Genomic DNA, 25,405 nt, shown 5'->3' with positions numbered 1-25,405 from the left:
CAGCACGAGGATGTGGTGGTGGCAATGGAACGCAAGTGTGGCTGGGACACGCTGCTGTGTGCTGACACCCACCACTATGCCGTGGGTCTGCTGGCCAGGTGAGACTCCCTTCTCCACGCTGCCTCTGACATTTGTGCACTGCGCCCAGGGAGCCCCACACAGTCCCTGTGGTCATGAACCACAGGGCCTTGTCACTGAGGGACAGCCAAGCAGAGTGGAAAAGGCTGGGAGAGGAGGGTGCCCATAAGGAGCCGCCTCCCAAATAGCCCAGGGCCCCGTGCAGGATGCTGGGGAAAGACCAGACCTCTGTGATTCTGTCCTGGCAGAGGTCTATCCCCCAGCCCACAGTCTTGGTTACTTTTTCTCCTGCCAGGGAGATGTCCTGTGTCTCCATCCCCTTGCGTTCCCAGATCATTCGCTACCTGCTCCGGCTGCTCAGCACCCAGGAGCCACGCTGGGAGCTGCCTGCCCTGGCGTTCCTTGCGGAGGTGAGCCTGATGGCCAGCGCTGCCTCGCTGAGCTGCCTCCCAGCTCTCTGCCCTCTCATAGCCACAGCTGCCCGCGCCCTGTGCTGCTGCCTGGGCCCAGCCCTGTGCGGTTCTGGGCTCCTGCCGGCCGGGTCCCCTGACACTGCCCTGTGCCTTTCAGGTCCTCGAGTTGCTGGACTTGAGTGAACATGGTGCTAACAGACTCCAGCAAATCTTGTCAAGGCAGCTGCGGAGCGAGTGCAGGGAGAGGCGTCGCCTGGCACTCAGGGTCCTTTTTGAGATCATTGATGATCCCTCAATGGTGAGAAAGGGGCAGTGCCTGAGGCTGAGCTAGAAAATACAGTCACTTTGGCTTGGCTGGGCTCTGGGCACTGGGGCAGCTGATCCCAGCTCTCTTGCCTCCCGGTTCAGCTGCCTGAGTGCTTCGGGACAGACCTTTAGCCTCTGAGCCCTGTGGCAGCAGGATGGATGGTGATTCACAAACTTGTGTTCCGCATAGAGCAAAAAAATGTGGAGCCTGACTGAAAGTCTTGTGGAGCTCCTGTGGGACGCAGATGGAGAGATAGTCAGCATGACAGTCATGCTACTCAGCTTTATCATCTTGGACAATGACATGCTGATACCCAGCCCCATGGCACTGCAGCTGGTTGAGGCGCTCCTGCCACTCTTTGACCACGTAAGGCTTGCTGCCCCCAGCCACGGCCACTGGGTGCTGCCCAGACACTTTGTGCCCTGTGGATTTGCAGGCTGCGCCAAGCTGAGCCCTGTGCAGCTGATGCTGAGGTCTTTTTTTCTTCCTTTCATACAGGAGAATAGCCAGGTGCAGCTGCTCTCCATACTGCTCTTCCGAACATTGGTGACTCTTCCACAGGAAAAGGAAAAAAAGGCCCTGAAGACACACCTGCGCCAGAGCCTGCTGCCACTCTTCTTCCACTGCCACAATGAGAATCAGCGTGTGGCAGAGGTGAGGACTCGTGGGCTGCTGCTGTCCCCCTGGCAGGGGGCTCGGCTGCCTCCTGCCCTGGCGCCTGCCAGGCTGCAGCCTCCTCCAGGCCTTGGCACAGGGACACGGGTCCTGCACCCTGGGCTGTGGGGTAATCTCCACGTCTCTGCTGCTCTCCAGGCCTCTCTGGAAACACTGCTTTGTGTGGTGGAGTTCCTGAAGAGAAGCGATCTTGAAAAACTGGTGAAGGACAAGAAGCTGTGGAAGTTCACTGAGTGCCTGGTAAGGACGGGCTGGAAGCCCCAGCCTCAGCCTGGAGAAGGTCCCTGAGCACAGTGCTCAGTGTGCGGCGCTGGCAGCTGTGCCCCTGCCCGCTGCTGCACCCAGAGGCCACGTGGGCTCTTCTCCAGGCTTCTGTGGGCCCGAGCCGGGGGCCGATGGAGCCCCGGCCCGGCGGGGCTGCGGGATGGGATGGCAGTGCGGCTCCCCGGGCAGCAGCCGGCCCTCTGCCCCCTCCAGAGCCTGGCACCAGCGGCTGCTGGCCGCGCCTCAGGGCTGTGCGGGCAGGGGAGGCCAGGGCTGGGCGCAGGGAGCGCCTGGCTGAGGGGCTGAGCCGCGCCAAGCCTTCCCTGCTGCCGATCTCTGCAGCTGGCAGAGGACACGAGCCAAGCGGCTGAGCACCTGCGCCGGGCCCTGCCGTACCTGCGGAACCCACAGGAGTCCCTGCGAGAGGCGGCCATCAGGTTCATGGGTGAGCCACGAGCCCATGGCCATTTTATCTGCTCCCTCCCCGCCCCGCCACAGCTCGGGCCCAGCCCTGCCCGCTGCCCCGGCAGCGCCGTCCAGGCCCGGCACCGTGGAGCCCCGCCTGGCCCAGGCACTGCTGCTGCCCTCTGGCAGCCGTGCCCTTGGGCGGCAGCGTGCGGCGTGGCCCGGGCTGAGCCCTGCCGGGCCAGCAGGGCGTGTGGCCGCAGCGCCGGCAGCGCCGCTGGCAGGGAGCTGTGCCGCTGGCGCCGTGACAGGCTCTGTGTTCCCAGGCATGGCCGGGCGGCACCTGAGGGGGAAGAGGGAAGAGCTCCAGCTCATCTGCAGTGGTGAGTGAGGGCAGCGGGCTGGCAGCAGGGGCTGGCGGGGGCAGCTGCGAGCCCTGCCCCGGCTGCCAAGGGCTCTGCTCCTTGTGCGGACAAGGGGCAGCGTGGGCAGAGCACACAGAGATTTCAGGGCCATTGGGGCATTCGTGGCCAGCAGTTTCGGGCTGATCCCGTTGCTCCCTGCTCCCTCCTGGCCATGGCTAGAGTGGGCTGGGATGGCCCTAGCAGGGGGCTCTCCTCAGGTCCCTGCAGATCCAGGATCTGACCATTGCTCTGTTCCTCTCTCTTTCAGCCCTTGAACACCTGACAGAAGACATCAGCAGTGCCGTGTCAGACGCAGCACTTCAAACATTGTATGTCCTCCGGGCACTACAGAGTGGCCGATATTCCATCTTCCAGAGGCTGCAAAATCAATTCCGCAGGGCATGGAGGACACGGCCTCGTCTGTCAGGGCTCGGCTGGCTGTGCTGCTGGAGCTCTGCAGAGAGCTGATCCCAGAGGCTCTGTCTGCTGGGCTCACCTGAGCCAGCAGGAATTTTCCATTTCTTTGAGATTATTCTTTTCTTCTTCTTGTTTTTTCCTTTAGTATATGAATATAGGATGTGTTGTAATAAACAGACTCCCAGGAGCTTTCTTTTGCTGCCCAGGGTCTGCAGGGCATAGGGGAAGAGGGGGAAAAGGGTGCTTGGGCTCAACAAGCTGCCCAGGCGTGCAGTGTTGCAGATAAAATGGCCAGAAGCCCCTTGGCCTTTGGTGGGTCTGCTGAAGCCTTTGTGCTGCCAACAGAGCAGGTGGGCAGAGGCTGAAGCTGCAGGGATCCCTGTGAGACCGGTACCTGGAGATGGCCACAAGCCCTGTCCCAGGCAGGAACCGCCATCTGTGTCCTCCTGGCCGTGTGCTGCTGGCTGCATTGCTGAGGGCTCCCAGGTGCCTCTTGATGGGGCTCCTCTGGAGCTCCTGGGGGGCTGCGGCGCTGCTGCCGGGCAGCTTGGCCGGGCTGGGGGAGACCCTGAGGGGATGAGGCCATGAAGGGATGAGGGGCAGCAGAAGCCCTGACAGGACAAGGCAGTGGGAAGGCACAAGGCGGGTGGGTGAGGGACTGGGTGGCTCTAACGTTGGCCCGGGGGTGGCAGTGGGTTGGAGACAAAGAGACCACTCACCCTGATTTTCATCTCTGCAAACAGAGAGCGCTTATTCTCAAGCCCTTCATTATAAAGAGCCTTTGGAAAACCCAGTCTGGAAAATGTCATGGGTCTGATCTCTACGCCCCTTCAGATTCTGGGCAGTGAAATGCTGCAGCCTTGGGAGAGATGTGACTGGGCGAGGCCCTGTCAGTCACACCAGGGGCTGGTACCGTCACACAGTACAAGCCAGCCTGCGCTGTGACACACGGCAACAGAGTGCAAGGCACAGCTCCGGGTGCTCCCTATGAACCTCAGCTCTGGGAGCACTGTCTGCCCCAAGCTCCAGGGGCTGCAGTGGGAGCCCGGCTGGGCTCTGCCCTGGGGCCATCCTGCAGGGACAGCTGGAAACAGGGAGCATTCAGCTGCCACAAACAGCCAAGCCAGGGCTGCAGGGCAGCTGCTCCAGCCCGGACTGCACTGCTGTGTGCTGTGCTCTGGGGCTGGGGCTCCCCACACAGGGGACTGGACTGGAGTGCCAGAGGAGACAGAGAAGCTTCAGCTTCAGCCTCACTGAGGTGTGTGCGTGGGCTGGGAAGAGTGGGGAGGCTCAAGGGGATTCACAGAGCTCATCCTGCTGCAAGGACAAGGAAAAGGGAGTGGGAACTCAGCAGTTAGGAGAGCTGAGGGCTGGAGAGTGGCTCTGAATGACACTAAAATCCCACTGGACCTCTGAAACATTGCTGCTCCTCAGCCAGTGACAGCATGAGTCCCTAAACCTGGGGCTCAGCCTTCCTTGTGGTCAGGGGCAACAAGGAAGGCCAGCAAGTGATGGAGACAGCAACGGCCTGGGAATTCACTGGGGGAAAAAAAGGGAGCAGTTGAGAAGTAAAAGGCAGGTGGGGGAGAGAACTGTTCAGAGAAGGGCTGAGCTACATCTTGAGCAAGCTGAAAAATGTCATTTGGAGTCATCCCAGATTGATTTGATTTCAGAAGATATTGAACAAGTTTAATTTTTGGGAGATGTCACTCTGCAAACTTGAGCTGTGTTGCCAAAATGCTCAAGCAAGTCTGTGCTGCAGGTGACACCATTTCTTCTTTGGCTGATTCCGGCCCCGTGCTGAGCTCCAGCAGAGCCCTGGCAGAGCCCAGAGCAGCCTCAGCATCCGCAGAGCCCGGCTGCAAGGAGAGAAAGCAGAAACTGCCAATCAGCTGAGGGCTCCTGTCCCCTTATCCCAGCTGCCCGTGGTGCCCAGGCCATGCTGGCTGTGCCCAGAGCTGTGCCCAGAGCTGCCCATCAGTGCTGCCTTTGGGAGCAGGGCAGGAGGGCAGGACATGTGGCCAGCCTGCAGCCAGCCATGGCACATCCACCTGCTCAGCAGCTGCCCAGAGCAGGATGCTCCTGTGCTCGCTGCCATCTCCCAAAAGCTATGATCCCACCCTGCCAAGCAGACGGGGACCCACCTCATGCCATCCATGGCTGGAAGAAAAGCTGGTCCCAAACGATGTCCTCAGCCTGCTCCAAGGGCACGGCCCATCCACGCCGCAGCTGCTCCCAAGAACTTCCCGATCCAGACTGGACCAACCAGAATGCTTCCTCTAGAAAAACAAACAACAAATTGTTGAAAATAGATTACAGACAAAAAGGGAAAAAAAGAACAAAGGTAAAAATCATATCTCTGTGAGGGGATTGAGGAAGGCCCAAGCCCTGCATGCCAGGAAAAAACCCAGCCATGTGTGAGCAAAGCCCAGGTTTTCTCCCTTCCCCCTGCACTGTCCCCCACAATAACCATGATCCCAAAGCAAACAAGGGCAGTGGAGCTGCCCAAGCCCTTCCTTGCCTGCACAGCAAAGCACCTGTGCACAGATTTGGGAGTCCCATCTCTGCTCCCACCATGGGGGTTTGTTTGTGTTGGTCTGGCTGCCCCAGCCCCAGCCCCAGCCTGGGGCATGGTGGGTGCTGGGGGCTGTTGGCAGGACCAGGAGCCCACTCCCATTTCGTACCCACCCCAGCCCACCCCACCAGCCCTGCCAAAAGCAGCTGGGCAGCCGACTGAAGGATCAGCTGCATCTGCCTCAGCAAAGGAGGGAACCTTTGCTTCCCAGCCAGGCTGGGCAATGCCCAAATCTGGGAGCATTTCCCCAGGTGTGGACTCATCTGCAAATTCCCTGTGGAGTTTGGCTTTGAAGAAGGTGCCACAATCAAAGTGCATCACCTTCAACTGCTGGTGGCCAGGTTGAGGAAGAGGCTGTCATCCTTCATGTCATCCTTGATGTCATCCTCGCTGTCTCCTGCAGCAGCAGCCCCACCCGGTACAGCTTCTCTGGGGGCTCCTTCTCCTTCCCTGGGGTGAGACCAGGCTGTCAGGGCTCTGCCCAGGGCCCCAGCTGTCAGGGAACCAGGACAAGCAAAACCTGCTTGGATGGCAGCCACCAGGGCTGGGCAGAGCAGCTCAGCTCCAGCACAAGGGCTGCGTGTTCCCATCCCATGACCCTGGTGCAGTGACACGGGCTGGCTTTCTTTGCTTCTCATTGCCAAGGCATGTGTGCAGCTGTAACTTACCAGGGCCCTGCAGCACAGTGTGCCTGTGGCTCTCTCCCTTCTTCTAGGGCAGATGAATATCCTGCATCCAAGGATGACAGAACACCTCTTCTAATGAGGGTCTGGCCAAGGGGTGCATGGATAACCACCACCCAATCAGATTTTGGCACTCTGGGGAGAGAAACCAGAAACTGCCCGTCAGCTGGAGAAGGCTCCTGTCTGCTTTGCCCCACTATTCCCATGCCCAGGCCATGCTGGATGCGCTCAGAGCTGGGCCTGAACTTTCCCATCAATTCTTGGTTTTGGGGGAGAGCAGGACATGTGCCACCTCCTCAGCAGCTGCCAGAACGGGATGCTCCCGAGCCCGCTGCTGTCTCCCAGCACTGGTATTCCCCCTGTGCCCAGAGAAGAGGATTCACCTGGAGAGAGCCGTTGTGGCAGTGAGAGCTGGCCCCAGCTGAAGTTCCAGCCCCTCCTGAAAGGCATCTTCCCGCACACCATCTCATGCAGCAGGATGCCCAGGGACCAGATGGTAGCTGGCTCGCCATGGTACCAGCCAAAGCGGGTCCATTCCGGGGGGCTGTATGATGGTGTTCCTGTGGAATACAGATAGAGTTCATCAGGGGGATGCTGCTCCCAGAGCCTGGCCCCAGCATCCCTGGGCGAGCGGGGGCTGCATCAGTGGCACAGAGGGTGACCACTGTCCTCTCACCAGCATCTGGGACTGGTGTACAAACTTGGGATTGCAAAAGAAGCCACTGGTGTGGGAAGGCAACAGTGGAAGCCCTGGCTAGGCCTGACCATGACATGCAAAGGAAATACCCACTGCATGCTGGGGAAAAACCATGCCCTCATTCTCCCTGTCTGCATTGCCCCAAACATATTATAAAGGCAAGACAAACAGGGCAAGTGGAGCAGTCCAAGCCCTTCCTCTTGCCTGCACACCAAACCAGCTGGGGCACAGGTTCTGACCTCCCTCTCTGCTACCCTGACCCACGACTGTTTTTGTCAGGCTGGCTGCACCAGCCCAGCCCCAGTCCTGGGCACAGTGGTGGGCAAAGACTGCCAGCAGGGCTGGAAGATGGCTCCCCACCCAGCCCTGCTCTAAAGCAACTCAGCTGCAGATTCAGTCCCCTGAGTGGCAGCAAAAGGGAGAATCCCCGCTGCCACACCCAGCTTGGGCCCTGAGATATTGGGCCGTGAGATGCCAGGAGCAGGAGCACAGTCCTGTGTAGGCTCACCTGCAAAGTGAGTGTAGGCTGTCTCTTGCAGGTAGGTGCCACAGCCAAAGTCAATCAGCTTTGCCTGCCTGGTGGCCAGGTCAACCAGGATGTTCTCTGGTTTGATGTCACGGTGCAGGACCCTGCAGCTGGTGCAGTGCCGCACGGCCTCCAGCACCTGGCGGAACAGCTGCCGCGCCACCTCCTCTGGCAGGAAGCCCCGTGCCCGAATGAAATGCAGGAGGTCCTGAGACTGCTCTGGCCGCTCCAGCACCATCACAATGTCGCTGGGGAGCTCAAGCCACTCCAGCAGCTGGACGACACCGGGAAAGCCTGTGGACACCTTGTCCAGCAGGACAATCTCCAGGGGTGCGCTGGTGCCGTCGGGCTGCGGGAGGAGCACGATGCCGTCAGTGGGGCCGATGCTGGGCCAGGGCTGGGCAACCCCTCAGCCAGCCCGGGATGCTCTGCGCCCTGCGCTGGCCCCATGCCCGCTCTACCTCGAGGCATCCTGGCGGCTCCCACCCTGCCGGGGCTCGGCTCATCCCCGCCCGGCACAGCCCGGCTTCTCCCGCTGTCCCGGCTCACTCACCAGCTCGCTCCAATGCCAGATGCGGTTCCGAGGCACCCTTTTGATGGCCACCTGCAAGCCAAGGGGAGCAGCGGGCTGAGCTCAACGCCCGCCCTGCCCAGCCCCATCCTCCTCCTCCTCCTGCGCCCCCTCCTCCTCCGCCCGCCGCCGGCCCCGCCGCTCACCGGGGCGCCGTCCGAGAGCCGCGTTGCTGCGAAGACGCTGCCGAATCCGCCGCACCCCAGCAGGGAACCCAGCCGGTACCGCTCCTGCAGGGCCTCCTGCGCCTTCCCTGCGGGCGGGACGCGGCTGTCAGCGCTCGGCCCGGGGCCAGCAACGGCCCCCGAGCGCCCCTCACCCGCCCCGGCCCGGCCATCCCCCAGCGTTCGCTCTTTGCAACGCGACCCGGGAGCCGCGGGGCCGGGGGCCGCGCTGCCGAGCGGCGGAGCAGGGCCCGGGCAAGCCGCAGCGGAGGCGGCGGGAGCGGCGGGGCCGCGTGTGTCCTCCGTGGGCCCCGGGAGGAGCCGGGGCCGGGGCCGGGGTCGGGGTCGGGGTCGGGACTGGACCCTGCGTCGGGGCCGGGGTCGGGGTCGGTGCCGGGCCAGGCGGAGCCAAAAGCCGGCAATACCACCCCAGCCCCAGGCACTGATCCCCGCCCAGCAGCGCCACCGCCAGCACGGCCAGAGCCGGGCTGGGACCAGACCTCGGTGGGACGGCCGGGGGCGGGCACGGGGCAGCCCCGCCCGGGGCCGGGGGCGGGCCGGGGGCATGGCCCGGCCGGGCACGGGGAGAGGGAGGCGGGGAGAGGAGGGGAGACCGGGAAAGGGAGAGCGGGAGAGGTACGGGACAGCGGGAGAGGGAGAGGAGAACAGAATCTAAAGTTTCTTCTCTCGCTGTCGCTGCTGCTGCTGCCGCTGCTGCTGCCGCTGCCGCTGCTGCTGCAACTGAAGCTCCGGGGCCGTTTGTCCCCGTGTCCGTTTGTCCGTTGCGCGCTCGCCCCCGCCCCGAGCCCCACGTTCCCCGAGGGCAGCCCCTGAGCCTGTCCAAACACGGGAACTTTGCCGAGTTCAGCCAAGAGCCAGAGTCTGGACTCCTGCACAGTGCCTCAGGAATCCCCTCGGTCCCTGCTGTGCATTGTCCCTGCTGAGGGTCAAACACTCTCAGAGCGTGTTCCCTGAATGCAGAATTTGTACCTGACCCAAGCACTGCACTTACCTCTCCAACATTGCTTTCCAAGAAAAACAGGGGAAGCCAAACTGTGTGTAGGTCATGGTATCTTAAAATGTCTAAAACTTGCCAACTCATGGATCTTAGAGGTGAGATCTGGTTGGAATTAATGGGATGGACAACTAGTGCAAGATGGAAAAGGGGAGCATAAAAATAAATCGAGAAAAACGTCTTGAATTGTTTCAATTTTCATTTAATTTCTTAAAAGCTCTTTCAGTTTTACCAGAATCTTCTCCTCAGTCCTGTTTGCTTTTTCCATGAACCTTTCCTGAAGAACGAGGTGCAGCTTCTATCACAAGGTTGCCACCAACTGCAGCTTTCCACACTGTGTGTGCAGCACACTTGCAGCAAAGCAGGACAAATATTTGAAGAATTTTGCAGCTTGTTCTTTTCTTTTCCTTGTGGGCTGGGCAGTTGTGCCATTGGTAAGGTTTTCATTGTTACTGTTCTACCCTAAGAAAACATGACAGGCTACCAAGAACTCCTGGGGAATGCAAGCCTGACTGAATGCAGAGAAACAATCTGCAGAGCCTGCAGCCAGAAGTGGAGAGCTGTGTGATCATCATTCCAACGCCCCCAAGGACATCTTGAAAGTGATCTAGAAGATGAAAATGGGCTGACAGAGGGAGTTTGTTTCTGTGTTCAGTTCAGATTCTGCTACATCTGAAAACAATTCTACAGTCTCCATCTAAATCAAGAGTACAGTCAGTTCATGAAAAGCCCCAGAACAATCTGCAACTCTCAGGAGATGACTGAAAGAATCTGAAAAGGAAAAATGCAGGAGAAATGCATTTCTCAGCACTGCAGTATTTGCCTGCCTGAAACCCTCCTCCATTTCCGCCCCATCCCTGGATCTGTTGGTGTCAGTTCTGTATTCGGTGGTGCCTCCAGCCCTGAATCCCCTCATCTACAGCCTGAGGAACCAGGAGCTCAAGGGTTCAGTGTGGAGACTGATGACTGGACATCTTAGGAAGCATTAAACTGATTGCCAATTTCTGCAAATCACTTGTAACAAAATTAATTTTTGATAGTTCTGTTGGTTTGGTTCTTTGATTTCCCTGTCTTTTTTTTTTTTTTTTAATATTCTCCCTAAAGCTAGATGATTGTTTCTGCCATTTCTGACTTTGTTTCTCTCCACCTTCCCTGTGGCCACAGACTGTGACAATGAGGAGCAGTGTTCTCAGTGACGTTAAAAGAACTAAAGGATCTCCCAGCAGAGTTTTCTCCAGAGATCCCTCTATTCTTGCTATCTCTGGAGCTGCAGCAGCAATGTCTGTGTGCAGAGCTGGGGCAGATCGGTGCTGGCCCAGCAGCTGTGCCCAGCAGCAGCAGCAGCACTTGGTGTTGCCAGTGCTGCTGCCGTGGCCCTGCCCCGCTGCCCTGGTGGCCCTGGTGTTGCTGCAGGGCCTGAGTGCTCTCGGGGCCGGGCACAGTCCTGGGGGTGGCAGTGCCGGGGCTGCAGCAGGGACAGGCCATGGGCACTGCTGGGGCAGCGCTGACGCCTCAGGCCAGGCCCTGGGGGCTCCAGGCTCCTTGCCCAGGCTCTCTCAAGAACACGGCCAGGCCAATGCTCAGCACAGAAAAGCCCCAGGGTAAGCAGCCCCAGGCTGGCCGTGGGCAGGCTGGGGGCAAACAGCATGGCTGGGGCTCTGCAAGGGCCCTGGGGAGACGGGAAGGAGCAGCAGAGCAGGGGCTGATCTATCCCCAGTGCACTGCACAGCCCAGGGCAGCGTCCCAGAGCGTCCTCATGGAGCTGCCAACAACATCCCCCCTCTGCAGCCCCGGCCTCTCCCCCAGCTCACAGAGGTGCCGCATCCTTGCAGGCACAGCCACGGCAGCACTGGCTCAGGAGCCCCTGTTTGCATTGCACAGAGCAGGCAGGAGCACCCCCATGCTGCTGCTGTGGGGACATGAACCTGAGGGAGCACAAATGCCATCAGCCCCTGGGGCCAGCAAGGGCTGGGGGACACCAGGGAAACCACTCCGCTTTATTGTGACAAACATTTGAGATCACCAAGTCCAACCTGCACCCTAACACTTCCTTGTCTACCCAGAGCATCGTCCAGTTAACCACCGCTCCCTCATGTGCTTTCAACCAAACTTCCCCTCCAGACCCCTCATCAGCCTTTTTGGCCTTCTCTGGACACGCTCCAGCCCCTCCATGTCCTTCCTAAATTGGGGACCCAGAACTGGACACTCGAGGTGTGGCCTCACCAGTGCTGAGCACTGGAGAAGAATCACTGCCCTGCTCTTGCTGGCCATACCATTCCTGATCCAGGCCAGGAGCCATTGGCCTTCTTGGCCACCTGGGCACACTGCTGCCTCATGTCCAGCCTGCTGTCCATCAGTCCCTGCAGGTCCCTTTGTGCCTGGCTGCTCTCCAGCCACTTTGTCCCCAGCCTGTTGCACTGCAGGGGTTGTTGTGGCCAAAGTGCAGGACCCAGCACTGGGACTTGTTAAACCTCACCTTGCTGGATTTGGGCCCTGGATGCAGCCTGTACAGGGCCCTGTGCAGAGCCCTCCTACCCTCCAGCACATCCACACTCACACCCAGCTTGGTGTCATCTGCACATTTGCTGATGCTGGACTCATCCAGATCATCAGTGCAGATACTGAAATCCACACTGGCTGGCTCTGATCCCTCAGCCATCCTGTGGGTGCCCTGTGATGGCTCTCAAGGTGATCTGTTCCATAACCTTGCCAGGCACGCAGGTCAGGCTGACAGGCCTGGAGTTCCCCAGATCCTCCTTCCAGCCCTTCTTGGGGATGGGCTCACATTGGCACCTCCACTCCTCTGGGACCTCCCTGCTGATCCAGGACTGATGGTAAATGATGGAGAGCAGTTTGGGGAGATCATCCACCAGCTCCATCAGCCCTCTAGGATGGATCCCATCTGATCCCAGAGACACCTGTGAGCACCTGAGTGGCTCAGCAGGTCCCCAGCTGCTTCCTCCTGGATTCCAGGGGGCTGTTCTGCTCCCTGTGCCCATCTTCCAGCTCAGGAGAACACTTGTCCTGAGGATGGCCTGTCTTATTGTTGAAAACTGAGGCAAAGAAGGGGTGAAGGACCTCAGCCCATTCTTCATCTTTGGTAATCATATCCCTCACAGTAAGAAATGCAGGTTGTCCTTACCCCTCCTTTTGACATTAATGTACCTATAAAAACATAATAATTAACCTTCACAGAAGTATCCAAGTTAAGTCCTAACTGAGCTTTTTCCTCTCTAATTTTCTTTCTGCATGACCTAACAACATCCTTAAACATTTCTTGATTTACCTGCATCTATGTCCAAAGGTGCTGCACCCTCTTTTTAATCCCTAGAAATATCCTTTTTAATCCCTTTTTAATCCCCCTTTTCCTTGAAAAACTCCATGCCCAGCCAGGCCAGTCATTTCCCCCTCTGGGTCATCTTTCTGCACAAAGGGGGCAGCCTACTCTTGCCCCTTCAAGATTTCTTTTTTCAAGTGTTTCCATCCTTCCTGGAACTAGTTGTTTTTAAGGGCTGTTTATCTTTAAAAAATCAATACCTGATTTGGTACTCCCCAAATCTGCATCCTCAACAGGCCAAAGTCTGCCCTCAAAAGTCCAGTGTAGAAGATTTATTGATGCCCCTCCTTCTTTTACAGAATATTTAAAAAGTCAATAATTTCATTGTGACTGTGCCCTAAACAGCCTCTGACCAGCACTTCTCCCACCAGCCCTTCTCTGTTCATGAACAGCAGGAGACACAGCTTTCCTTGGGAGTGGGAATTGCAGGAAACCTCCCCAAAGTGCAGCTTGGAAGGTTCAGGCTGGAGCTGAGGAGAAAGCAAAGTCCCTGCCAGGGTGGAATTGTGGTGCTCGAGGTGTGGCAGCGTGAGGCTGGGCCATGGCCGGCTCTGTGTGCCAGGAGCCGGCAGCGCTGGGTGCAGGGAGCCCAGGGAGGGCACAGAAACGCTGGCTGAGAAATGCTGGGGCACAGCGAGAGGGGCGAGTGCAGCCGGCCAGGGCACAGGAGCAGCACGCACAGGGGGCACAGCCTGCAGGACAGATGGCCGAGGGCTGGGCAGGGCTGGCAGGGCCACAGGCACCCAGGCCTTTGTGCCCTGGGCTCGGGCAGCGCCTCTGGAGGCCCCACAGCAGGAACTTTCCTGGCAGGGGCTGCACTTTGGCTCTCCCTCGGCCTCCCTGGCCAGGCTGGCAGGGGCTGCAGGTTGATGACATTTGTCCTTGCTGCCCCTGACATCCCCCTGCCCCACAGAGAGCCCCGAACCACCCGTGAGGGACAGGCCCTGCTGGCCCAGGCTGGGCTCAGGCCTTGGCCTTTCTGCTTCCCCCAGCCAGCCCAGGCCTTGCTCAGCATTGCAGTTCCCTGCCCAGAGCCTTGGGCTCCCTGCACTCCTGGCCTCAAGGATCTGCTCTCACCAGTCCCTGGGGAGCCTTTGGCACTCCCTGCCCTCACTGGGGCCCAGCCATGCTCCAAGGCACTTGGAGTTTTGCTGCTGACTCCTTGAGCAGCTTCTTCATCCTTCTCTCAGTGCTTGAGGCTCCTGGACCCAGCCCCAAATCCACCCTGGGGCTGATTGAAACACAGAAAGCCCTCAGGAGCTCTTTGTCTCCTTTCAATTGTCTTCAAGTCTCCAGGGCTTCTGCAGTGATTGGAGTTAAGGAGGGAGATTACAAAGTGCACCTCATGATTTTTGGTTTTTTAATCACATATGTGAGTTTGGTTTTTATTTTTCATTGCAGAGAAGAGGTGATAGAAGCATTCCTCAAGTGATCTTGATGCTGAATGTCTTTTTAGGAGGTCTGGGCATGGAGACGAATGAGCCCTTTTGGGCTGACCCTTTTTGGACAACCTCCTCTTCACCCCCTACCTCACCATGTCTGTCATAACCCACCTGGGACTGACATCCCAAAATATCCAAAAATGTTTCTGTAATTTATTCTTTTGTTTTATTCTGTAACACATTATTTTGTGTGATTGTTAAATTATGTATATATTTCATTTCATTTATAATATTAAGAGTGGTTTTTCTTACCTAGTTTTTATATTTGCATAAAAAATCTATACATTTTTAGTAGCCAAGAACATTAATGTTCTTCGGTTCTAGGTAGCACATTCCCCTTCCTTAATTAATGAAGATCTATTGGCTATTTATTTCTTCCTCTTTATGGTAATTAGTAATATGTCCAGTCATTTTGTCATCGTTTTTATCATCTTTTTCTCAGACAGGGGCATGGGAGAGCCTTTTGGTGTCCAGAGAGACATTTCTGGGGCACATTTGAGGCAGTTGTGGGTCTGGGGAGGGAATTTAGAAAGAACTTGAGGGTATAGATGACACTTAGGGGAGCCAGGTGGGCACTTGGAGGGGCACTCAGGGATTCTGAGGGACATTTCTGGGTCCGGGGGAGCACTTGGGGGTCCAGGGCGGCCCTTGGAGGTCAGGGAGGGGAATTTGGGGTCCTTCGGGGTCTGGTCGAGCCTTTGGGGAGCTCGAACGAGGCTCTCTGGGGCGCGGGGGGTGATGGGAGTTGTAGGCACGGGTATAATACGGTTAAACGGGGCCGCAGAGCATCACGGGAGTTATAGGCGCAGCTGCAATGGCTTTTGGTGATGGCGGGGCATGACGGGAGATGAAGTCCCGGCTCGAAGAGCGCTGTACCTGCGCCGCGGAGCATGATGGGAGCTGTAGTCCCGGAAGTGGCTGGACCGCGGCGTTTGGGGGTTCAGGAAGGCACTTGGGGTGACACTTCAGGGCCCGAGACGCGACTTGAGTCCTCGGGGGGAACGTAAATGGTTCGGGAATACCTCGGGGGCGCTTGGGGAGCTCCAACTGGGCTCTTTAGGGCGCGGGGCACGGCACGAGTTTTAGGTGCGGGGCTGTGCTATGGGGGCTCTGGGGCCGCGGGGGATGAGAGGAGATGAATTCCCAGAAGTGGCTGTACCGGGCATCTGTGGGGCTGGGAGCACTCGGGGGATCCGGGGACTCTTTTGAGGGGTCCCGAATGGGCGCTGAGGGGGCACTGAGGGATCCTGGAGTGTCTGGGGACACTTATGGGACAGATGGGGGCGGATACCGGGGTGGGCTCTGTGGAGCGCGGGGCATGACGGGTGTTGTAGTCCCAGCTCCAGTGGGGCGCTATCGGGCCGCAGGGCATGGCGGGAGTTTTATGGAAAATAGAAAATATGGCACTGACACCAGGCACCGCCTTCGACAGTCCCAGACCGGTGCTGATTGGCAGCAGGTTTTGATGGGCAGGAGCCTCGGCAAATGGGAGGCGGTGGAGGCGGGAACAGCCCATTCACCCTCTCCAGTCCCTCCCAGTACAGCCCAGTTTATTCCCAGTACAGCCCCTGTGCCCCTTCAGTACCTCCCAATACCCATGAGTACATTCCCAGTCCTTCCCAGTTCCCCCCTGTGCCATGCATAGTATGCTCTAGTATCCCCCAGTCCTCCCCACAATGTTCCCAGTATCCCCAGTTTTCTCTAGTATCCCCAGTACCACTCCCAGTATGTCCCAGTGTGTACCCATGCAGTCCAACTCATTCTGCCCAGATTGCCCCTCAGCATTCCCTGTGTTCCCAACTTGTCCAGGTTCTTCCCAGTGTCACTCCCAGGATGTCCCAGTGTCTCCCACAGCGTTCCAGGGCTCCCCAGTATGTCCCAGTCCTCCCCAGTGTTTCCAAGCACAGTTTAATTTCTCAGGGTTGCCGTGGCAGCCAAACCCAGCAGTGGGGTCAGGGCAGTGTCCATGGCCACAGCCCCTTGCAGTGGCCCAGTGCAGCTTGGGCTGATGATCCACCCTCACAGCTGGCCCAGGGCAGCTCTGCAGTGGTTTTGGTGGCACCTCGGGCTGGCACACACCTGAGGAGTGTGTCTGTGTTCAGTGGGGAAACTCAGGAGTTTGAGATTGCTTCAAAAAATACAAAAAGGGAAAACCCCTCTTAGGCTGAGTGCAGCCAGCTCTGCAAGCCCAGCAGGTCCCAGGTGAGTGAGGACAGACAGGATGGGGCTGGGGAATGTGGAGCAAGGCTGTCCACACTGGGTCAGAGCTCAAGGCACAGCTTCTCTGAGCAGGCCAGAGCGCCTGAGGAGAGACCCTGGGTCAATATCAATCACAGAATGCTGCAATCACCTCTGATCTAAAGAGAAATGTAATAAAAGAAACCCTTTAAAATAGGCATGTGTATGTCTTACAAGCTCTTTGAAATATTTCTCCATAATTGGACTTGGAAAACTTTAATGACTCTCTCAGGGCTTTGGTGTTGTTTACATCAGACTTAGTCCCTGAGAGAGTCTTCAAAGAACTTCTCTAAAACTCGAAGTTAAATTTAAGCACTGAACTTTCTTGAAGTTTTAATGGGTCCCACTGAGGGACACGACTGAGAAAGTGTCCCCAGGTTCCAGATAGAGCAGAACACTGGAGGCAGTGATGACAGCTGGGGACAAACAAGGCAAAGGTGTCTCTGGTGCTGAGCAAACCTGGATGTGTTTCAGGAATGCAAAGGCCCAAGGCCTGAGCCCCAGCCCCTGGCCAGGCACATCCTGTCCCTCCCTCATTGCTCAGGGCTCTTCCCGGGATGGGCTCTGGCATGTGGGGATGTGGGGATGTGCAATGCCAAGGGCAGCACCATGGGGCGGCCCCTGCCAGGCTGCTGAGCAGGGACAAGCAGCCACCCTGTGATGTCACACAGCCCCTTGGATGTCACACTGCCATCTGTGATCTCATACAGCATCCTGTGATGTCACAGAGCACCCTATGATGTAACACATCCACCTGTGATGTCACAGCCCACTCTGGGATGTCATACAGCACCCTTGTTTTGTCACAGAGCCAGTTCTGGGATGTCACCCTGGAATGTCATGCAGCTGCATTGTGATGTCCCAGAAGACTCTGTGATGTCAGAAAGTTGCTTTGTGATGTCACAGTCTGTTCTGTGATGTCACAGTCTTCTCTAGGATGTTACACAGCCACCTAGTGATGTCACAACCCACTCGCTGATGTCACAGAGCCACCAGCTGTTACGTCCGGATCTGCTCTATGGCCTCATACCCTACTCCATGATGTCACAGACAGCTCTGTGATGTCACAACCCCCTCAGTGATGTCACAAAACCCTCTCTGTGATGTCATGCTGCCACTCTCTAATGTCACAGCACACACTTTGACCTCACAGTCTCCTCTATGATGTCATACAGCCATGCCATGATGTCACAGCCCACTCTGTGCTGTCACACAGTCTCCTCTATGATGCTGTAGCTGCTCAGTGACCTCACACAACAAACTCTGTGATGTCATAGCCCAACGTGTGACCTCACACAGCCCACTCTGTGCTGTCACACAGCCCCTTGCTGACATCACAGCTGCTCTGTGCCTCCATGACACAGCCACAGAGGTGCCGCTGTGACACAGCCCCCTCTGGGACATCCCCCAGCCCCTGCCAGTGCTGAGCCCCTGGCAGCTCTGGCTGTGCCCTGCTGGTGTCCCTGAGCTGCCCTGGCAGTGCCCCAGCCCTGCTGGGCTGCGCCCAGGAGCTGCTCCTGGCCAGAGCTGTCTCTCTGCAGCGCTGCCCTTGCCAGGAGCTGCCTCTGGGCCAGGAGCCCGGCCCAGCTCAGCAGCACAGACACAGCACCAGGACTTTAATGACCCTCTGGGGCTTTGGTGCTCTTTGCATCAGACTCAGTCCCTCAGTGTGTGCTCAAAGAACTTCTCAAGAACTCCAAATCAGATTCAAACTCCAAATTTTCTTTGACTTCTAATGGGTCCCAAGGAGGGTCACAACTCATGTGAAAGTGTCCCCAGGTTCCAGGTAGAGCAGAACACTGGAGGCAGTGATGACAGCTGGGGACAAACAAGGCAAAGGTGTCTCTGGTGCTGAGCAAACCTGGATGTGTTTCAGGAATGCAAAGGCCCAAGGCCTGAGCCCCAGCCCCTGGCCAGGCAGATCCTGTCCCTCCCTCCTTGCTCAGGGCTCTTCCCGGGATGGGCTCTGGCATGTGGGGATGTGCAATGCCAAGGGCAGCACCATGAGGTGGCCCCTGCCAGGCTGCTGAGCAGGGACAAGGAGGCAATGAGGCCCCAGGCCTGCAAGGGTCACTTATCTCCTGCTCCTGGCTCAGGCCCAGGGCCAGCAGCCATGGCCAAAGTGCTGCCCAAGTTGGCTCTGTCAGGGCCTTGCAGCTGCTGCCCATCCCTGTGCCCTGTGGAGCCCAGGCTTTCCTACGGTGTCCCTGCCCTGTGCCTCTGTCCCTGCAGGCTGTCATCATCCCCTGGCTGCCCCACCTGGCCGGCCCCTTCCTTTGCTGACAGCTCTGCCTCCTGCCTGCCTCTGCCTGCCCACACAAAGCCTTGGGCTGCTCCAGGCTCCTTCTGGGGGATGTATTGTACCACAGCCCTGCCCGGGAGGAAAATTCCTTTCTCCTGGTGTCCAATCTGGGCTTCCCAAGCTGCCCTTGGTGCCATTATCTCTTTCTCTGGCTGTTTTATACAATAAAGAAAAACTCCGAGATGTGTGAAACCACCCTTTAATCCCTCCCTGGCTACTCGTATTCTGTCCTCAGTCTCCACACCACTGAGCCCAGAGTCTGCCGCCTCTCACTGCTGGTTATGGGATGAGGCCTCCAAAACTCATCTTGAGAGGTTTTTGGGTCCTCTCCAAGGTCTGTGAAAATGAAAACAGTGGTCAAAATTATTTTCTCCCCAATCTTGCAGTGACAGAACAAGGCTCAATATCTTTGAACTGAATGAGGGTGGATTTACATTTGTTAAAAGGAGGAAATATTTTACAATGAGGAGAGTGCACGAAACTGCAACTGTGTTCTTCCACAGTTGGATTCCCCATCACAGTAATTGTCCAAGAGCAGGACCTTTGTGCAGCCTGACCCAGTGAAACCCATTCATCCCCAAGCACAGAATTCCTGTTGTGTGGGTTCTCTGATGTGCTGGGTGCCATCACAACGCTTCTGGCCAGAATGTCTGCTGAGGGCAGCCAGGCTGCTGCAGGGGCAGTGACCTCACAGCCATCACCATGGCAGCCCTGTGCCCTGGGCCTGGCTCTCCCCTTTCCTCTGCCCCTGCCTTGTCTCTGCTGGCATGAAGAGTTTTGTCATTCATATCTTGTCCCCAGTGTGCAGGGGCCAATGGCTTCCCAGGCAGGCTCCTGGAGCAGAAGTGGCTTTTCAGAGCCCAGGCAGAAATGAGCCCTGAGGCAGCAGCTCTGCAGTGCTAGCCACCAGGCCGGGCTGCCAAGGGAGGCTTCTGGCCATGCCCTGCAAGCAGCTGCTGCTGCCAAGGTGCCTTTGGTGCCTCAGGCTCTGCCTGGCACAGCTCCCAGCACGGCACTCTGCCCTTGTGCCCGAGCCCTTCCCTGTGCTGGGGCTGGCCTGGGGCTTTTCCTGCAGCGGGACCTGCCCTGCTCCTGGCACAGGAAAGGCAGTTCCTGCTGGAGCAGGAGGCTCTGCCTGCAATGGGCTCCAACAACTCCAGCAAGGCCCTCTTTGCAAAGCCCCAGTGGGAAATGAATGAGGGGGTCACGCTGCTTTTTGGGTGAAACCAGATTTCTCCATCCCAAATCTGACATCCTGAGAGGGAGAGGAAACTGTGGCAGGGATGGAATATTTCACAGAGAAAGCAAGAACCAAGGGACAGCACTGAGAGCTTCTGCAGAGCTGCTGAGCTGGCCCAGCCTGGGCACATCTGACTGTCAGGGAAGCACTTCTGACTAGAAAAGCCCTGTCCCAAATTTTAACAGCAGCGTCTCCTGACATTTCCCTTCTTGGGAGTTGTTGAGATTCCTCCCTGCAGTGGGGACGCCCCTCAAGGTCACTGCTCCAGGCTGAGCCAAAGGGATTTGCCCACGGTCATTGGTCTGGGGGAGTGACACAAATCTCTGCTTAAAAACTGGTTTTGCTTTAGCACAGTTGCTTTGAAATCACTTCCTAGAGCTTTATATAATATGTTACAGCTCTTATATCTTGGTGTAAATATTTCTCATTAAGAAAATTTTGTCTAATCATTACCATAATAGATTTTATATAAATATTTATATATGGTATCCCATCTTTAATCCTGTGGACCAAATTGTATAAAGGTTAATTCCACCTTTATAATTCTTTACACAGGAATACTTGAAAATTCTGGGGTGCAATTGGAACCAGCTGCTCCACAGTTCCTCTCATGGAAGAAGTTTAGAAAGCCTGGAGGTTCTTGGGAGTATTTGGATGTGGATATGACAGTGTGGTCAGAGACAGAGAAAGTAAGATAAGCTTTCCCATGAATTGGTCTGGGAACTTTTAGGGAGCTGGAGAGAAAGAATTGTAAACTATCCACAGGTGGTGTTTGGAATAAGTTGTTTTTTTTCCAAAAAGTTGTTTAATGGAAGGTGTTTTCTTCATTAGCCAATCATGTAAAATGTGTTGATTAAATGACCAATGAGGTCCACTTGTAGCAAACCAAGGTATAAAAGAAGAGGATTGAATAAACCGGGGGCTTTTAGCTCTCAGCCTTCTGACCTGAGTCTGTGTCATCTCTGACTCCACAGTGACATTTGGGGATCTCTGGGGGCTATTTGGGATCCTTTCTGCAACTCGTGACCTAACAGGAGCTTCTCCAATAAACTTTGCCTGAAGCTCCTGCTGTGCCCATGACAGGAAACCCTGGGAGTGTCTGGGACATCCCGGCTCTTTGGCAGCCTGGGGACTCCTGCGATGTCACCGTGGAGCCCCCGTGAGCGCCTGTGACAGATCGGTGCCTTTGCAGCCCAAGGTGCCCTGGGATGTCACCATGGAATGGCTGTGACTGCCTCTGAGCACAGGGCTCTTTACCATCCCCAGAAACCCCTGGGAGGTGTCCATGGAGCCCCTGTCTCTGCCTGTGACATTCCAGCTCTTGAACAGCCTGGAGACTCTTGGAAAGTCCTCATGGAACCCCTCTGAGAGCCTGTGACAAATCTGATCCTTAGCAGGCAACCATCCCCAGCCCCTGTTGCAATGGTCAGTTTCCATGGCAACCATCCTCAGCCCCCTGTTGCTATGGTCCGTTTCCATGGCAACCATCCCCGAACCCCGGTTGCCATGCTCAGTCCCTTGGCAGCTCCATGCAGTCCCCATGCCAGGGGTGGTTGCCATGGCAACCATTGGCAGCCCCATCCCCAGAGTCATGGGATCCCAGATCCACAGAACTGGCTGAGCTGGGAGGGACCCATCAGGATCCTGGAGTCCAACTGCTGGCCCTGCACAGGACACCCCAACAATGCCAGCCTGGCCCTGGCAGCGCTGTCCAAACGCTGCTGGAGCTCGGAGAGCCCTGGAGCTGGGAGCCTTCCCTGGGGAGCCTGGGCAGTGCCCCAACAGCCTCTGGGCAAAAACCTTTTCCTGAGATCCAACCTGAGCCTGCCCCGACTCAGCTGCAGCTGTTCCCTCCAGTCCTGTCCCTGGGCACCAGAGGGAAGAGGTTCCCACCGCCCCAGCCAGAGACCCGCTCCCAAGGCTGTTGCCATGGCCACCAGGGCTAGGACCAGCTGGGATGCTCGGTTTCCACAGGCTGGGGTTTAGTAATGGGATTCCCCAATGTCCTGCTCCTGCTACAACCACGCTGCCGCTCGCTGCCCTCCCACCTCCCATGGAAAGAACAAAAGGCAAAGATCCTGGGCTGGGATAAGAACAATTTATTTGGAACAGCAACGAGATAAAGAACAAACAGGAACAGAAACAATATTGACAACAGAAGGGTTTTTAAAAAGGGAAAACTACAACACAACTGACTGTGTTTTCCCAGCCATAATTTCCTCCTGCCTGCAAAGGACACCCTTCTCCTCAGGAGGAGATAGAGAGAGAGAGTTCCTTTCCTGCCCCTGGCAATGACCTGAGGTCGGAGTGAATGTAATGACACAGCCCTGGCCAGACCCTCATGTTCTTCAGGCTCACATCATGTCATTGGCAGGGGCAGGAAAACGAACAGGTGTCTTCCCAGCATGGATCACAGTGAACACGTATCACCAGGGCTCTTCCAAACGTGGTTCTTCCGTGGGGGATGAAGTTGGAGCAGTGCCCAAAGCTCTTCCTGCAGTTGCAGCATTTGCATATCTTCCCTTACTGGTGACTCTGTTGGTGTCTGCTCAAATGAGAGCTCTGTCTGAAGCTCTTCCCACACTGGGGACACTCGTAGGGCCTCTCCCCAGTGTGGATACGCCGGTGGGTGACAAGGTGGGAGTTGCGGTTGAAGCCCTTCCCGCAGTCAGAGCAGCGGAAGGGCCACTCATCCGTGTGAATCCGCTGGTGCTGGAGGAGATTGGAGCTCATGTGAAACCTCTTCCCACACTGGGGACACTGGTAGGGCTTCTCCCCAGTGTGGATGCGCTGGTGCTTCATGAGGTAGGAGTTGTACTTGAAGCTCTTCCCACAGTCAGAACAGTGGAAGGGCCTCTCATCTGTGTGAATCCGCTGGTGCTGGAGGAGATTTGAGCTGCTCCGAAACCTCTTCTGGCACTCAGGACACTCATAGGGCCTCTCCCCAGTGTGGATGCGTTGATGCCTGACAAGTTTTGAGCTGCAGCTGAAGCCCTTCCCACATTCCCCACACTCGTAGGGCCATTCCCCAGTGTGGATCATCTGGTGGCTGATCAGGGTGCTGCTCTGCCTGAAGCTCTTCCCACACTCCAAGCACTTGTAGGGCTTCTCCCCATCAGAAAGCTGCTCATGGACCACCAGCTCCAAGCCCTGGCTGAAGCTCTGTCCACCTTCCTGGCACAGGGTGGGTCTTTTCTCCTCAGTGCACCCTGGGCTGGGTTTGCAGGCCCTCATCCTGCGGGATCTCGGGGAATTTTCCTCCTTGTTAGATTCCTGTGCCATGGAGCCGCTCAAATCTGCCTCTTCCATGAGGTTCTGCCATGGGGATTTGTCCTCCCTGGTCTCTATTCTCAGCTTGTCTGAGGAAGGCAGGGAAAGGAGAGGATGGGATTTGCCTCCATGCCAGAGGGGAGGGGAAGGAAATCCTCCCAGTGCATCCCTGGCAGGATGGCATTGGCAGTGGGGTTGTATATTGTATATTGTTGTCCTGCAGCCTTGGGCTGTGCTGCGCAGGGAGATGGAGCAGGAGACATAAGGAAAGGGGCCCTGACTTCCTCCTCACCTGCCTGAGTGTCTCGGAGCATCTTCCTCTTCCTCGCAGCCTTCTCCTCCATCTGGCAGTGGGTTTGGGATGTAAAATTCTGTTTTGGGAGGAAAACAAGAGATGAGTGCATTGAGTTTTGTACTGGTTTGAGGTCAAACCAGGGGGAGATTTTAAGCCAGAATTACAATTTAACAAGAAAATTAAGATCAAGGCAATGATACAGAAACACTGCCTTAAACTGACAGAGTCAGGATATAACCTGCCACCCTGTTGGTCAGGGTGCTGGGAGCAGTCCCATTAAATGGTGGCTGCAGTCCTGTTGCAGTGATGAAAGTGATTCTGTCAAAGCAGTGATCCTGTAGAAGGGTCTGGTCTTCCTCTGAAGGTCCAATGGTGCCTATGGAGCTCTTGTCCTCTGGCAATCCAGTAGCCAAGGTGCTTCTGGTGTCAGAAGCCTCCGCTTATATCCAGGTAGGAATGCTTGGCTCCTCCCCCTGGGCGGAGCATCCCACAATGGGATGATGTCATTTTACCAGTCCTGCAGGGATACTCAATGGCCCATTCACAGAAGAGAGCCCCTGGAGGGCGTTATCAGGGCTTCGTCATGGAAGAGATAAAGAACACTGCCCCGCCTGTTTATAACAGTTTGTGAAGATGGTGATGGAAAACATGCATTTGGTTACATCTTGCACTGCAACCTGAAACAGTGGGGTAATCCCTGCTGGGGGTGTGAACACCACCCCCCCTACCCAAACTGGCTCAGGTGTAAAACCCTCACCCTGAGAAGGTCACACACACAGGGGACAATGTCACACTTGCTGCACCCCAGGGGAGGTCTCTGTCCCTGTCATTCTCTTGCCCTCTCCCTTTTTTCTCTTTTATTCCATCTCTCTCTACCTCACATTGACTGTTCAATAAAATCTATTTTGCATTTGGTCTCGTTAGCACCTTAACTGGGGCAGAGGAATCTCTAACAATTTTCTTAACCAGATTGTGTACAATATTTTGGCACAGTGAGTTTAGGCACTGTTCTCTGACCTTGACAACAGCATGGTTCCCTCCTCTGTGGGAGGAGGGCTCTTTCTTTCCAGAGAACCTCTTGGAAACTTGGATGCAAATTCCTCTGAGCAACTTGTGGGAGAGCTGATGAGGAAAATGGCTGTTGTGGGTGGCCAGTGTAAAGAAAATATATTGTTGTCCATCTTTGAAAGGTTTGTTCAAATCACTGGAGGAATGTGAGCAAATGATACCAGTGAGGCTGACAAGGTTCATTCACCTCAAGATGTGGAACACAATGCTGCTAGAAGTGCCCAGCTCAAGGAGCTAAATTCCCAAATAACTCCCAAATTCAGAGGCTTGGGGACTTTGCCAAATGTGAGAATCATTATTCTCTTCGTCCCTGTCACACTCATGACAGCTCCACAGTGCTTTCCCTTCCTTTTAATAATCTGTATTGGGCCAAATTTCCACTTTTCTTTTTTTGCGAAACTGCCAGCAGCTGAGCTGGGGCTGTACAGGAACTGATGAAACTTGGAATTGCCACAGAATTCCTTCTATTGTTGGTTTATTAATCTTTGGGATTTATTTGTTTTTTCCTCTCATGTGACTTGTGAGAAAATCAAATCTTCATCCAAGTGATTTATGCAGCGTTAAATTTAATTTCTGCCAAGTTTATTTTGTCCAGTGCCCAGGGGATGCTGAAGGGGTCTCTGCGCCTCTCGCCCTGGGCCATGCTTGGGAGGGGCATGGGAGGGTTGTCTCTGTCCCTGTCACCCCAGGCCATTCCCCAGTGGGTCTCCATTATTCTCAGCCCAGGAAGTGGGATGCTCACCCCCATGCCAAGGGGGTGCTTGGGGCAGTCTCTGTCCCTCTCAGCCCAGGGGATGCTCAGGGGTTTCTGTCCCCTTGCCCTGGGGGTTGCTCGGGGGTCTCTCCATCCCTCTGGCCTCAGGGAATGCTTGTGCAGGGTTAGGGACCAGGGGCTCTGTGTCCCTCTCACCGCTGAGGGTGCTTAAGGCTGGGGGGGTGCTCTGACCTTCTCATCCCTGGGGAGGCCGGGGATCCTCAGCAGCCATGACAGGAGGCACCACCAGAGACCCAGAGGGATG

At 56.4% G+C, this 25,405-nt stretch overlaps 1 protein-coding gene and 1 pseudogene across 1 annotated transcript; one reads left to right on the top strand and one right to left on the bottom strand.

Moving 5' to 3' along the window:
- Positions 1-25,405, bottom strand: part of LOC135306051 (zinc finger protein 271-like) — a 366,476-nt pseudogene that overhangs the window by 170,232 nt on the left and 170,839 nt on the right.
- On the top strand, positions 972-3,046 carry LOC135305946 (uncharacterized). The gene is made up of 5 exons (XM_064429523.1): positions 972-1,164; positions 1,297-1,452; positions 1,612-1,713; positions 2,080-2,182; positions 2,922-3,046. Exons 1-5 carry the CDS (start codon positions 997-999, stop codon positions 3,044-3,046), a joined length of 654 nt encoding a protein of 217 aa, XP_064285593.1. The 5' UTR covers positions 972-996.

Source organism: Passer domesticus, chromosome 8 (genome assembly GCF_036417665.1).
Source record: "Passer domesticus isolate bPasDom1 chromosome 8, bPasDom1.hap1, whole genome shotgun sequence".
Lineage (NCBI taxonomy): Eukaryota > Metazoa > Chordata > Aves > Passeriformes > Passeridae > Passer > Passer domesticus.
Note: the sequence above shows the minus strand (reverse complement) of the source record. Positions and strands in the feature narration are given on the sequence as shown.